The 13,370-nt window shown below is 46.1% G+C and overlaps 1 protein-coding gene across 1 annotated transcript in view; it reads left to right on the top strand.

The window, feature by feature from the left end:
- The window catches only part of PGBD5 (piggyBac transposable element derived 5), a 108,170-nt gene extending 98,054 nt beyond the window's left edge, over nucleotides 1–10,116 (top strand). Inside the window, exons 6-7 of the mRNA XM_074990191.1 lie at nucleotides 2,907–3,012; nucleotides 7,979–10,116. Of these exons, the coding sequence (XP_074846292.1) occupies nucleotides 2,907–3,012; nucleotides 7,979–8,174 (302 nt within the window). The 3' untranslated portion in view covers nucleotides 8,175–10,116. The remainder of the gene's footprint in view (nucleotides 1–2,906; nucleotides 3,013–7,978) is intronic.
- Nucleotides 10,117–13,370: the final 3,254 nt, after the last annotated feature.

The following is a 13,370-nucleotide window of genomic DNA, read 5'->3' as shown; positions in this document are numbered from 1 at the left end:
AGACATCATCTGTACAGAATTAGAGCCTTCCTACAAAGACCTTACATTAAAATTGAATTAAGCGTAACAACTAATTCGTGGCGATTATTGCATTTCATTGTGTTTGGACAATGCAATTAGAGTAATTAAACCAAAGTCCAGTCAATGAGCATCACCTAGTTCTCGTGCACTACCACAAAGCTGCTGTCTTTAACTACATCTGCTAAAAAAAACAAGTTTCAGGAGGAAAAATACTATTTGTAAAGCTTAATGTACACCACCATCTTTACAAGCAAATGAAGTAAACTAGTTGAATGTCCCTTTATAGAAGGAGACCAGATGCAGGCAACACATTTTATGCATAGGTGTGAAAACTGGCACATTTGGGACCCGTGTCAATGTAAAGTCACATACTGGTATGTACGTAAGGCCAGAACCTCAAATAAACTGCTGTAGTTCCATTTCCAGAACTTGACCCTGGTTTACAAAATTTAGCCTGTGTGTTGTCTGAGATTTTGCAAATGGAACGTTCACCAAAATGTTTCACAAGGATTCTTGATAAAGAACATTAAGCAAATAGTGAATGGAGAGAAAAAAATATCTCTGGTGAGTGCTCTAGCCACTGGACTCAAAATTATGAGATAGGTAGTGGCACCATCTCCCCAGGTGTTGTGTGTGGAGAGAGGCAGGTGCTTAACGCATTCTCACGAAGAATTATTCAGGCACCTAAGCCACTTGTCATCAGGTGGCTGGTTACCAGTCATGGGGCTGCACCCCAGCTAGCCTGCTTGATTTTGTGGATCACCTTCTGAGGTGAGCAGGCTCCCCAGGTAACAAATGGGAAGAAGTAAGCGCCTGCTTCAGCTGTCGGGAGCAGGACATTGTTCCTGTGATTGTCTAGGTGCCCAAAAGTTAGGCACCAAGATGTTGCAGATTGCAACACCTCAGTTCCTTTGTGGCACCCACCCTAAATGTATACTGAGAAAACACCAGCCTCCACGTCAGATTGCTGCTCCAAACAGGAAAATGACCTCCAAGGCTCCCAGAACTGCTGCTGCCTGGCAAATTGTAGTGCACCTTTGCTGAGCGATAGTAGATTTGTCAGTGTCCCTATTTCAAGAAGATATCAGTGACTTAGAGTCCAGTATTTTCTTAGTGTGGCTCATTTACAAAATGTGCAAAAGTCCCATTTCCTTGAGCACAGGGTGGTGGCTGAACATAGACAAGAGTCTCGTGCAGCGGCTCTTTATAAGATATCCAGAAATTAATGACACATGCTTCGCTGAACTCGTCACCTCATCACACCAGACAGGTATGGACTGAACTTCTAGGCAAGTGCCCCATGAACCTTTCCCTTCTCCATACCACAGGTCTTGCAGGAGGGAGAGACCTAGTGTCAAATGTCGTTGCACAGACACCGTAGAGGCAGTACAACTGGGAACAGGGGAAATGTCTCACCCCGTGGATGAGAATATAACAGAGCACAACAGTTTCCAGCCGTATCTGGCGTCAGCTGTTTTGCTTGCAGTGTTCCCTGTGGACCCCACTACCTCGAAATCTTTGCTTACAACTGCAACAGAGGTGATTATCACATCCCATGGTAAACGTTGCTCGTCAGTACCTGCTAACGTCACAGTCCGTGAAGAAGGGCTAGGTAAACAGTACAGCCCGGAATCTGGGCCCGCAGCGTTCTGCCCAGTGGATCAAAGCTGCGCCTTTGCAAGGCCTGATTTAGCCTCTCAAGATTCTGGAGCTTCAAGAAGCAAACGTCACCACATCTAAGCAACTAGTGCCCCACTGTGAAGGGCCCACAGCTGGAGCTCAGGAGGTTTTGACCAACCTCGTACATCTCCCATGTAGCTGCTTTGGCATGCGTGCTATTAGAAAGGTATGGGATTGGACCCTACCACGTGCACAGCCATGAAAATCACGCCTGGAGTGCGAAGTCTGACCTGCTGTGTGTGTTCACCCGCTAATACAGATGTCATGGGGGAAGACCGGTGTTCCTCAAATTGGGGGGCCTGACCCAAAAAGGAGTTGTGGGGTGCAGGGAAGGAGTCGCCATATTGCCACCCTTACTTATGTACTCATGTCAGAGCTCGGTAGCCACAGAGCGGTGACTGTTAGCTGGGAGCCCAGCTCTGTAGGCAGCGCTACTGCCAGCAGCAGCACGCATGTAAAAGGTGGCAGCTATGGCTTCAGAGTGAGCCCCCAGCTTACCAGGAACAGTGCTGTGTGCTTGTGTGCATTCAAATGCCCCCCGCCCCCAAACACCAGCTGATTAGCACATTGCCCACGGTGAGGTTGTGTGTTTGTTGGTGGTGCACAGTGACACCTGCCTTGGTTCACATAAAAATTTATTCCACACACAGATGGAAACAATACAAACATGGGTGGAAAAGATTAGAGAGAGAACAGTGGCTCCCAGCCAGCAGTTTACCTTCAGAGCTCAGTGGCTGAAGAGCAGCAACCGCTAGCTGGGAGCCCAGCTCCAAAGCAGTGCCGCCACCAGCACCAGGGGTGCAGATATAAAGGTAGCAGTACCACAACCCCCACCTAAAATAACCTTCTGACATAACCACATCACACTTTTTGGGTCAGGACACCTACAATTAGAACGCTCAAACTTCAGATTTAAATACCAGAAATCATGAAAATTATTATTTTTAAAATCCCATGCCTGTGAAATTGATCAATAAAGACTCAGAACTTGGGAGGGCCTTATGCAGTCATTTAGGATCAACGAGGTTTATGTCCAGGATAGAAGTTGAAAAGGTTAATGAAGTCTTGCTTGTGATGACATGTGAAGTGGTTGGTCTGAAATCTCCTTTTCAGAAAGCGTATTGTAGTTGTTAACACCGTTGCAAACACGACAGTTGAGACTCAACAGCTGTGTTTTGTTTTGTTTTGTTTTTCAATTGGTGCAGGAGTTATAATTAAGAGAAAAAGTGGCGAGATCCCATGCCCGTTGGCAGTAGAAGCTTTCGCTGCTCATCTTAGCTACATCTGCAAATACGATGACAAATACAGCAAGTAAGTGCGGGGCAGGGGTGAATCCCCTACTGCTGGGGCATTTGAACCTTCCTTGAATTTTGAAGTGATGATAGGAGCACGATCTTCATTACATTAAATGGCAGAACTGATAGACTTCAAAGCGAGTGTAATCAAGGCCTACATCTTCGCACAAGTTTTTCTTAAGGGAAGCAAGCTACATCGCTGACCAGTATCTTGGGAATCTGTGTAGCAGTTAGATATGAACAAAAAAATTCTGGATCAAACTCAGAATATTAAACTCTCCTTCTCGCCCCACTTCAGATCTTGCATAAATCAGCAAAGCTAGACCAGATCCAGCAACACTGTGATACTCCTGTATGTTCGTCCAGCCTTTAGCCAAAACATCATAAGAATTGCATTTAAATGCTATGTCTCAAAGAGCCATTAGAGAGAGAAAAACCCACATTAGGGTTAGGCTAAAGTTTGGGTTCAGGGCACAGGCAGTGCATCTGGTGGACTACATGCTCTTCTGCCGGCATAATAAAATCACCTCTGCAAGCAGCAGAAGTGATGTCAGTGAGAGACACACTAGCATTTATGTCAGTGTGAGTAACATTGCTCAGGGGGGTGGAATATTCATACCCCTGAGTGACACAACTTTTTTCAATGTAAGTGGTAGTGTAGACCTAACATAAGACTACCAGGAGTTTCTATTGCCTTCACCAGCTTCACCCTGCTGTAGCCAGCTGCTTCCAGGCACCAGATTTAGTTACAGCACCTTTGATCCAGGTCATAACTTCAAGGGCAAGAGAGATTGTTTCTTTGAAGGCAGACAGCCTTTTATAGCCACCTTCTCTTTTGGTCACCTGCCCTTGGTGAGCATCAGCTGCAAGAATCTCCAGAATTAGCTGGACAGGTCCTTTCAGATTCCTGCCTTTCCTATCTGGGTGTGTTTCTGTAGCCTTGGTTTTTAAAATGCTAGTCCCTCAAGTTCTCACATGGAACCCACAAGGAATATACCTTGGACAACGTGGAAAAGATCTACTGAGATTGAAGGACAACTGGGGTACTCCTGGAGCCAGCTAGAAGTTTTGTCCCAAGACAAAGTGAAGCGGAGATCTGTAGATGACCTTTGCTCCACATGGAGTACAAGGGTTAAGTAGTAGTAGTTATCTTTGCTTAAAAGTCATTTTAAACCCATTTCTTACCTATGCTATCATCAGCAACTTCATCAGCTGTGCACAAGCTCTTACCATAGACAAGTAGCTGTCTCCTTGTGGGTCAGCAAAATTATCTTTTTTGTTCACAATAATCCTCTTGCTAAGGAAATAGGAGGAGGTTTTGTGCCTTGCTTGGCAAATTTACAGACCATTTTGCTAAGGCTGTATGACTATGAGTGAGATTTCTCTGAAATAAACTTTTCACCATAGGCTCTTTGCTTAGTGCTTTTTGCTCAGCTTGGATGATGATGATGACGATGACCCTAAATAGACGGCTCTGTGTATTTCCTTTCTGGTCATTTACTGCATCACTGGTGTATTTTGCTAGCTAGCACTCTGCAAAGCACAGTTGTGGCAGCCATGTTACAAGCTCTACTTCATTGCTTCTGTACACGGGGTGGGATCCATGAAAGGGATTAGGTGCCTAAGTTCCAGTCTTGGGTCCACTCTGGTCCCCAAAACTTCCTCTGAACCCTGTAGGTGCCTAAACACACTTGGCACCAAGATTTCTGCCTCTGGCCCTGCAGGCCAGTACTTCCCTCAAGACAGCTGCCTAGGCCTAGGGTAAGGTACAACTCAGGGAAAGATAAGCATTCAGCCATCTAAGGGACCCAATCCAGTAGGCAGCCTGAGCACTTATGTTTGATTGGATCCCCTTCAACATCCACCCAAAGCAAGAGGCCGTGAGCTTGTGACTTATACCAGCAATGAGAGCATGCAGCTGGGATATTGGAGCCCCAGGTTTCCATTCCCTTCTCTGGCTGAGGCTCAGAACACATCATGGCCTTAGCATCTCACAGTGACCAGTGTAGGCCTCTCCTCACCTCGCATGCATGGCTTTGTGGATCACATTCTTTGGCCCCTGCCAGTCCTCATTCATGATACAAGGCGCTTAGGGACCTCATGTCATTTTGCAGATCGCAGTGGTGTTCCACCGATTTTCTAGAGGCCCAGAAGTTAGACGCCATAATGTTCCCACACCAATATCCATTTTTGGAGCTCTCTGCAATCCCTGGATACTGACTCCGGACTAGCGCTGGGGCTCAATAACATAATATAAAGAATAAAGACGGTTCTGCACAAGATGACAATAAGCAGGGTGACTGAATAGTCTCCATCCACATATAGCTATAGACTGTTGCTTCCACAGACACATGCTGTTTCTCAGTAGGCAGGAAGTCAGTAAAATGTGCCATTTTTAACACAAAAGAACACAGGTCTGGACAAATTCTAATTGCATTGTGGTTGGGTCCAACAACTGAAAGAACAGCTCTTAAGCCCCTAAGCCAGGAGTTGACAACGAAAAGAGCCATTTTTTCCAAATTCTGTAAAATAACTCAATATTTCAAGAGCCACAATGCATGTGACTACGAGACTGTCCTTAAGAAATAAGGTCAAACCATACTTTTTGTAACCCCTATTTTAAGAACAGGACACACACGTATCCCACAATGCACTCCACAAATTGAAGGATGTTACACACACAATTTTCCTTATCCCTTCCATGCTTCAGGGATGCACATACCTTTACCCAATCCATAGGGCTCAAGGCGTGACCCTGTTAATTTAAACTCCCACCTTTAGCCAGTTTCTAGGGCTCAGGGCATAATTCCCTGCAGGTATGCAGGGTCTGTGCCACTAAAAAAGCCTTACAGAGTAATATTCTTTTTTTCTATTTATTTACAGTTACCAAGGAAGCAGAATACATGCTCAGCACTTAGTATTATTCTCACCAATCCTGATAAGGCAGGCAGACTTTCCTTGTTGGGACAGACAGAGTCCGTCTCTGGATGCTGGTTGCTGCACCCCAGGGTCTGGCAGTGCTGGTCTTGAGTGTGAATCCTCGCAGGTTTTCCCCTTAGGTGTTCGGAATAAGGCGATTTTGAAAGGCGCGGGGTTCTTTTGAAAAGGACCCCCGTGTAGCCGCGCCGAGCTGCGCACTTTTGAAGTGCCACAGCCGGAAGCGTCCTAATGCTAATGAGGCGCTGAATATTCAGTTCAGCACCTCATTAGTAATCTTCAAAATATGGCTATTTCGAAGATATGCGCCTGTGTAGACACAGCTTTAGAGTGTTATCCACATTCTCTGGGAGATAGAGCAGATATTGAGTTGCTTAACTCCCATTAATGTAAGGATCTGGCCCCCGCTGCTTCATGTTTGAGTACTGTAAAGGTGAGAGCTGCCTGTTGATTACTATTTTGGGAACTTGGGGGAGGAGGAGTAAAGAGAGACAAAGTATGGATTGAACCTCTCTCTCTCTCTCTCTCTCTCGTCTGGCAACATCCATAATCCAGCATGATTTCAGTTAGCTGGACAACCACTTCTCATGAGTGTGGCCAAGTTTCCAGTGGTCCCATAAAGTGTGTTTCCAGCCCCCAGTCCTGGCTCTCAGTGTTCTGTGCTGCGATTTAGCTATAATTTACCCCAAAATGTCTTCTAAGAGCCCAGTAAGCAGTGGAAGTGTTGGTAAAGCTACTAGACAATATTGACCTTATGTGGTATGGCAAATTCTCTCATCCAGCACTGCTGAGGTCTCGTGGGTGCTGGCTGAGAGAGGTTCAACCCGTAATATATTGCCATATTGTATATGCAATAGGAGACAGTTTTGGGCATCTCATTGCCAGAAAAACACTGAGCAACTGGAGGAAGATTTAGAGACGAGAAATTATTATCGGACTGGAGGGCAGTGACCATGACTAATGGGGCAGCAGTCATAAGTCTCTAGAGATGTGAAGGAGGTACACATTCATAGAATCATAGTATGAATCATAGAAGAGTAGGACTGGAAGGGACCTCAAGAGGCCATCGAGTCCAGCCCCCTGCCCTCATGGCAGGACCAAGCATTTTCTAGACCATTCCTGAAAGCCATCTATCTAACCTCTTCTTAAATAGCTCCAGTGATGGAGATTCTACCACCTCCCTTGGCAATTCGTTCCAGTGTTTGATCACCCTGACAGTTAGGAACTTTTTCCTAATGTCCAACCTGAACCTCCCCTGCTGCAATTTCAGTCCATTGCCTCTTGTTCTATCCTCAGAGGCAAGGAAGAACAAGTTCTCTCCCTCTGCCTTATGACACCCTTTTAAATACCTGAAAACTGCTACCATGTCCCCCCTCAATCTTCTCTTTTCCAAACTAAACAAGCCCAGTTCTTTCAGCCTTTCTTCATAGGTCATGTTCTCTAGACCTTTGATCATTCTCGTTGAATGATTCTCATTAGAATAGGATATTTTCTGGTGGTATAAGGAGATGAATTAGGATGGATAGTATCAAAATTAACTGATGGCAGGTTTAGGCTGAATTTCAGGAAGTTTCCTGACAACAAGATATTTGTCCCCAACATGACTTGCCAAGGGAATGGGTGGAAGCTCCCTGAAAACTGGATGGAGACAGCAGGTGCTGACATGACTGATCCTGCACTGGCTGGGATACGAGCTAGGGGACCAAAGAGGCCTTTCTGAGAGTGCATATTTGCCCAGATGATGCGGTCTATTGACAAGCCGAGACTTTCTGCCCGAGGGCAGAAAAACAAGATGCACAAACGCGGACAAAGGACTAGAGACCAGCTGAACTACAACAAAGAGCGTTAATGTACTGTATGTGTTCCATAAGACTACAACAAGGAACAGCTGGTGTATAGACCCCATGATTGCTTCTAGGTCTGTTTCCTGCTCAGGACTGCAGAAGGTTCTAGAGTTGTGTTTCTGGTCTCCCAGCAGGACACACAGACAGATGTGTTTGAATGTTAACTTATCTTTTCTCTCTCTCTCTCCCTCCCTTTTACAGGTATTTCATATCTCATAAACCAAACAAGACCTGGCAACAAGTGTTCTGGTTTGCCATCAGCATTGCCATAAACAATGCCTACATCCTCTACAAAATGTCAGATGCCTATCACATGAAAAGGTACAGCCGGGCACAGTTTGGTGAGAGACTCATAAAGGAGCTGCTGGGCTTGGAGGACACCTCACCCTCACATTGATGCATTATTCCTCCTGGCTTAGGTGTGGGGTGCAGGGGAGCAGAAGAGGAGACCACAGCTCTGGAATGTCAAAGCAGGGAACTCAGAGGGTGCTTCTCCCTGTAGGAATATGACCCTGACACCAGTAGAGGGGTGGAGACTTTGTTTAAAAGTAGCCGCTGGCTGTTGAGCGTCCTACAGAGAGAGCCGCAGGAAGAGCCAACACACTATTGCATCTGTGAATGCTCTGCTGGTACCTGTCCATGCCAAAAGATTTAAGTTCGCAACCATTTGTCTGCCATATGCGTTCAACAAGGTCATCTCATAAAGCTCCCATAGGGCTCACCAAGAGCTTGCCACAAAGCTCTGTGGCCCTAGGTGGGCATTACAAAAACTATGCCTTGTCCAGCATTCTTTAACTGTGGGCCAAGCAATGTTGTGTGCTGGATGACAAAGCCTGACACCTTATCAAGGAATCATAACAGGGTTAAACGCAGATTTATATGTTCTTCACAAGCATTTTGACAGCTTGGCCTTTAACAGGCAAAGACAACAAAGACTTGGCATACCAGTTAAAATTTTTTTCTTTGGTGTAAGGCAATCAGCTGGAAGTATAGGAATAAAAAAATAGGGAAAATTAAACACAGTGGAGAAATTAAAAAAAAAAAAAAGCCTGAGGGAACTTTTAAAAATCATGGGAAAAGCTGAATTGATGCATAAAGTTTAACAAATAAGTGAGATAATACTGCCTGCCACCATAAGCTTCCACGTTGCCAGTGTACAGGGTGAGAAAACTCAGTAACGACTGAAACAACTATATTTTCCTTGATTGCAGATGTAGCTTGAGGTTCTTCTATCTGTTGCTTCTTATCTACCTTAATGGACTCTTTTACTTAAATTTCTACGGGTGTTTTTCATTTTTCCTCTCACCCTTTTTTAAATATCAAGACATTTTCCGTCTTAGATCTTCATTTCCTATTAACATATTTGGCAAGGAAAAAAAATAGTTGGCTGATAGCAGTGTGTTTTGCGTTTTCACTGTTGGGTATTCTGTAGGAATCGGTCTTAGGGTTTGAGATTTGTCACAGTAACTGTACTTTTGCAAATTGTATGCTTACGAAAAAATAGTATGTCATTATCAAAAGAGCGGTTGAGGTACGACTATTGATACCATTGCAGCAAATCAAAACCCAAATGCTTTCCTTGTTCTGACTGACTTTCTGGAGAGCTCAAACTATTAAGAATTAGTGCAAACTCGTGCCAAGGGCTAGTGTTGACAAGACTCCTTGGCTAAATGGTTTTCAACCCGTGGAGCCAACAACCGCTACAAGCCCTGGGGCAAAGGGGCAGAGCACAGGGCACAAGGGGCAAGGGCTAGATCATCCAGGCCTCTGTGCTACCCGGACCGCAGCACTGCCCTCTCACCAGCCTCACACAGCAGTCCTGTAGCACTTCAAGGGCCCCGAAGCTCTGGCTGCCAGTGCCAAATGTTGGGCCTCAGGGCCGCTGTCACATTTCCCCCTATCCCCATTGGCACATCTGTTTTCAACAGAAGACAGGGCTCCCTGCCACCAAGATGCTTCTTGTAGGGAAAGCAAGAGAGAGGAGGACAGCGTGGAAGATCTCGTAGAGGCAAAAGCCAAGCACTGGGGTAAAATACCACCTCTTCCTTCATCGTATTATTTACTATTTGCTTAAACCCACAAGCTAATAAAGTAGGAGATTTGCTACCGTTAAAACTTTAGTGTCGTAGAACTTACAGACACGCACTAAATCACAGGGCACAAATATTATTTAACTTCTAGTTACAGATGTTCTGGCCCAACCCCTGCTGAAGGCAATATGAATGTTCTCATTGACTTTGATGGAAATTCTACTTGCTAGTCACTCCTCATTTCTAAAAGGGGCACAAGTAGCTGTAATCCCTACATTTTGATTTTGTTAAAAAAGAAAAAAAGGGTGGGGTGGGGGGAAGTTTCATACAGAGAGAGGTTCTCATAAATTAAGAGGGGTTTGTATTTATTTTTCTTCCACTTTCTGGCTGTGTCTACACTAGCCCAAAACTTCGAAATGGTCATTTCGAAGTTTACTAATGAAGCGCTGAAATACATATTCAGCGCCTCTTTAGAATGCCGGCAGCGGCGGCTCTTTGAAATTGATGCGGGTCGCTGCCGTGCGGCTCCTCCAGACTGGGCTTTTTTTCCGAAAGGACCCCAGCAACTTCAAAATCCCCTTGTTCCTAGCAGCAGATAGGAATAAGGGGATTTCAAAGTTGCAGGGTCCTTTCGAAAAGGAGCCCTGTCTGGACGAGCCGCGCGGTGGCAACCCATGTCAATTTCGAAGTGCCGCGGCTGCCAGCATTCTAACGAGGCGCTGAATATGTATTTCAGCACTTCATTAGTAAACTTTGAAATGGCCATTTGCATGGCCATTTCGAAGTTTTGGGCTAGTGTAGACATGACTTCTGTGGCCCGGAATGCAATGGTCTTCTCCTAGTAGAGGAGGTCCTCTAAGTGAAACTGGCAGTAAAAGGGAAGGTGAATTTGAGCAGCTTAAACTGACTAACTATGGAGCATAAATGGGGACAGATAAATGCTGCTTGAAACACGTTTCGTCAGTACCCCCAGCCTTCTGCGAGCCGTCGAGGAATTTTGAAAATAGGCATTACCTTGCTCAAAACCCCCAATGGCCAGCTTAGTAATGCTTAATAAGGCTCTAGGATGGTCGCGGGCAATAAGCAGCAGTTTACCAGGGTTAGCCCCGATAGGCTGCCAGACGTTTGCTTTGCCTGCGTGTCCACAGGCATGGCTGCAGCTCGCCGTTCGTGGCCAACGGGAGCTCGGGAAGCGGCACCGACACGCACACAGCTTCCTACAACTCCCATTGGCTGCGAATGGTGAGCCACAGCCAACAGGAGCTGCAAGCTGCTGCACCTGCCGACAGGCAAAGAAAACATCTGGCGGCCGCACGGCCCACTTACTGCCTGCCCCCTCACTCTAGGAGGAGTGGGGTAGTACAGTTTATAAGACCAAATGTGCACCTTGGGTGGGGTGAGAACTGTTCATGTCTGTTCCATTCTTCCATGGCAGCGTGGAGCTTGCTTTTTCCTGCTAGATTTGAGGGTTGGGTGGGATGTTTGGCCTCCAAACCTCAGCAAACACATGCCTAGCCTTGGACTCAGACCTCCCTGAGTCCTCCCCTCTTTCCAGTTACCAGGCTTTGCTTGTCTAGTAGATTGGTGCTGTCGGGGTAATTCTCACACACGTCCCTGTCTCACCCCACCATCAGTGGGGTTGCTAAAGGGCGTGGAGACCTTACAAAAAGGCAATCACAGTTTTTTGTATGGAAGCTCCATGAGGCTCAAAAGGGGAAATTGCATGTTCCCCCATGATCCTCCTGCTTCTGCTGATGCCTAGAGCCTTACTCAGCTCTCTGGGCCGACAGCCACATGCTAGCTCGGTGTAGGAGGAAGAGCTGCACACAGGGAGTCACCTCCCTACCAAAGTTCTTCTTCATTATTAAGCCTAGAGCCACACTAAACCAGTGAGCTCCTGTCTTGCATAGGAGCATCGAAATACAAGATTGTTCCATTTTATTACACTGAAGATGCAGTAAGGAAGGAGCAATGGTGCCAAGAGGCCTCACAGACCCCAGGGCAAGGGGTGGGGGGGCAGCTCCATGGCTCAGAAGAGATGTGGCCAAGGGCATTTGGTTTTAGCATCACCCTGCCCACAGCACTGGGGTCCCCCAACTTCCCTCACTGCCACAGCAATTCAAAGGCTCCCGGAGCTCCAGCTGCCACCTCTGCTACTTTAGCCACAACACTGGCTGGAGCTCTGGGGCCTTGGCAACTTTTTCTTCCCCTTCTGCCCCAGCTGGTGGGCCTGGCAAAGAGCAATCGGATACACAGGGTTAAAGAGATAGAGGCAGAAAAGTTAATGCAAACAAAACAAGTATTAGCGTACAGAACCTCATGCTCAAGCTTTATGCTGATCTCTAAGCATTCAGGTGAAATCACAAGGGATAATCTAATTTCCATTGTTTTCATACGAAACCTTGCATCTGAACCTTCCTCTGAGACATCTGGTACTGCCCACTGCCAGGGACAGGCTACTGTACCAGCAGGACCCTGGGTCTGATCCAGGCTGGCACTGCCTATGTATTTCAGTCTTCGAACAGGAGTAAGGGTTACGTGGGACAGTAGGCCATGCAAAGTGGGCTCCATGTTATTCTCTACCTTTTGTCACCACAAAACTATGTTAACATCGTAACACTGACTTTGCACAGGGCAATTCCAAGTGCAGAAGTTTAAGCACCGTTTCATCACATAGCTGCAAAAATATTTGTGCCACAAGAAGGCTTTGCTCACCAGTGATATTGTAAAAGAACACCATCAGGGTGTACTGTTTGTAGACCCCCAAAGATATTTTAAGGCCTGTTTGCACGCTAACCAGGCTGAGCCCTATTAAAGTTAATCTATTTACCTAATAGTACGCCATAGTTGGCAGACCTAGATTGAGGGGACGCTAATACCACCTCCCTCAAAGGCCAAAAACATTCAAATAGGATTTCCAGGCTGAGCTTTAGGCAGCTGTTTTCAGAGGTGCTCAGAACCCATCACCTCTGAAAACCAAGTGCCTCGTGGTAATGCTGTAGTCAACTACATTTGAAAAATACTGGCCCTAAATTACTACTTGAAGAATAGCTGATGTGCTCACTGTGCCCTGTAACTTCAGGATAAATTTTGGCAATATTTGGCTGTCTCCGTGCTAGACGTGTAGCTGGAATTCCCAAGAGCAGAGCACCGTGATGAGATCTGGTTGGAAGTTTCATAAACGGAAAGTGGCAGCGGCCTGGTTAGAGCAGCCTTCCTTTGTCTGCAGTGCAAGAACATTGCTAAGAACGAATGGGCCCAATCCTCCAACATGTGAGTATCTCCTGATATCACCAGTAACTAAGGGCTTTCTGCACCTCACAGGTGACGACCAGCACTTTACACGAGCAAGCCGCTGGCTAGCTAGATGCATTCCACCTCGTTGCTCAGCACTTGGACCTAACCCAAAGTGATTTTGGAGTCAGGCTCTGTTGACTTCAGTGGGCTTTGGGTCAGGCCCCCACACAACAGAAAATTGCCTTTTTTTTTTTTTAAATAAGAAAGTACAGCCAAAGCTGTGAGAAAATAGTGCTCACCATACAGACCGCTAGTGCTAAAAATTT

Source organism: Carettochelys insculpta, chromosome 3, assembly GCF_033958435.1.
Source record: "Carettochelys insculpta isolate YL-2023 chromosome 3, ASM3395843v1, whole genome shotgun sequence".
NCBI classification, from domain to species: Eukaryota; Metazoa; Chordata; order Testudines; family Carettochelyidae; genus Carettochelys; species Carettochelys insculpta.
The sequence above is the reverse complement of the archived record's forward strand: the minus strand, read 5'-3'. Positions and strand labels throughout refer to the sequence as shown.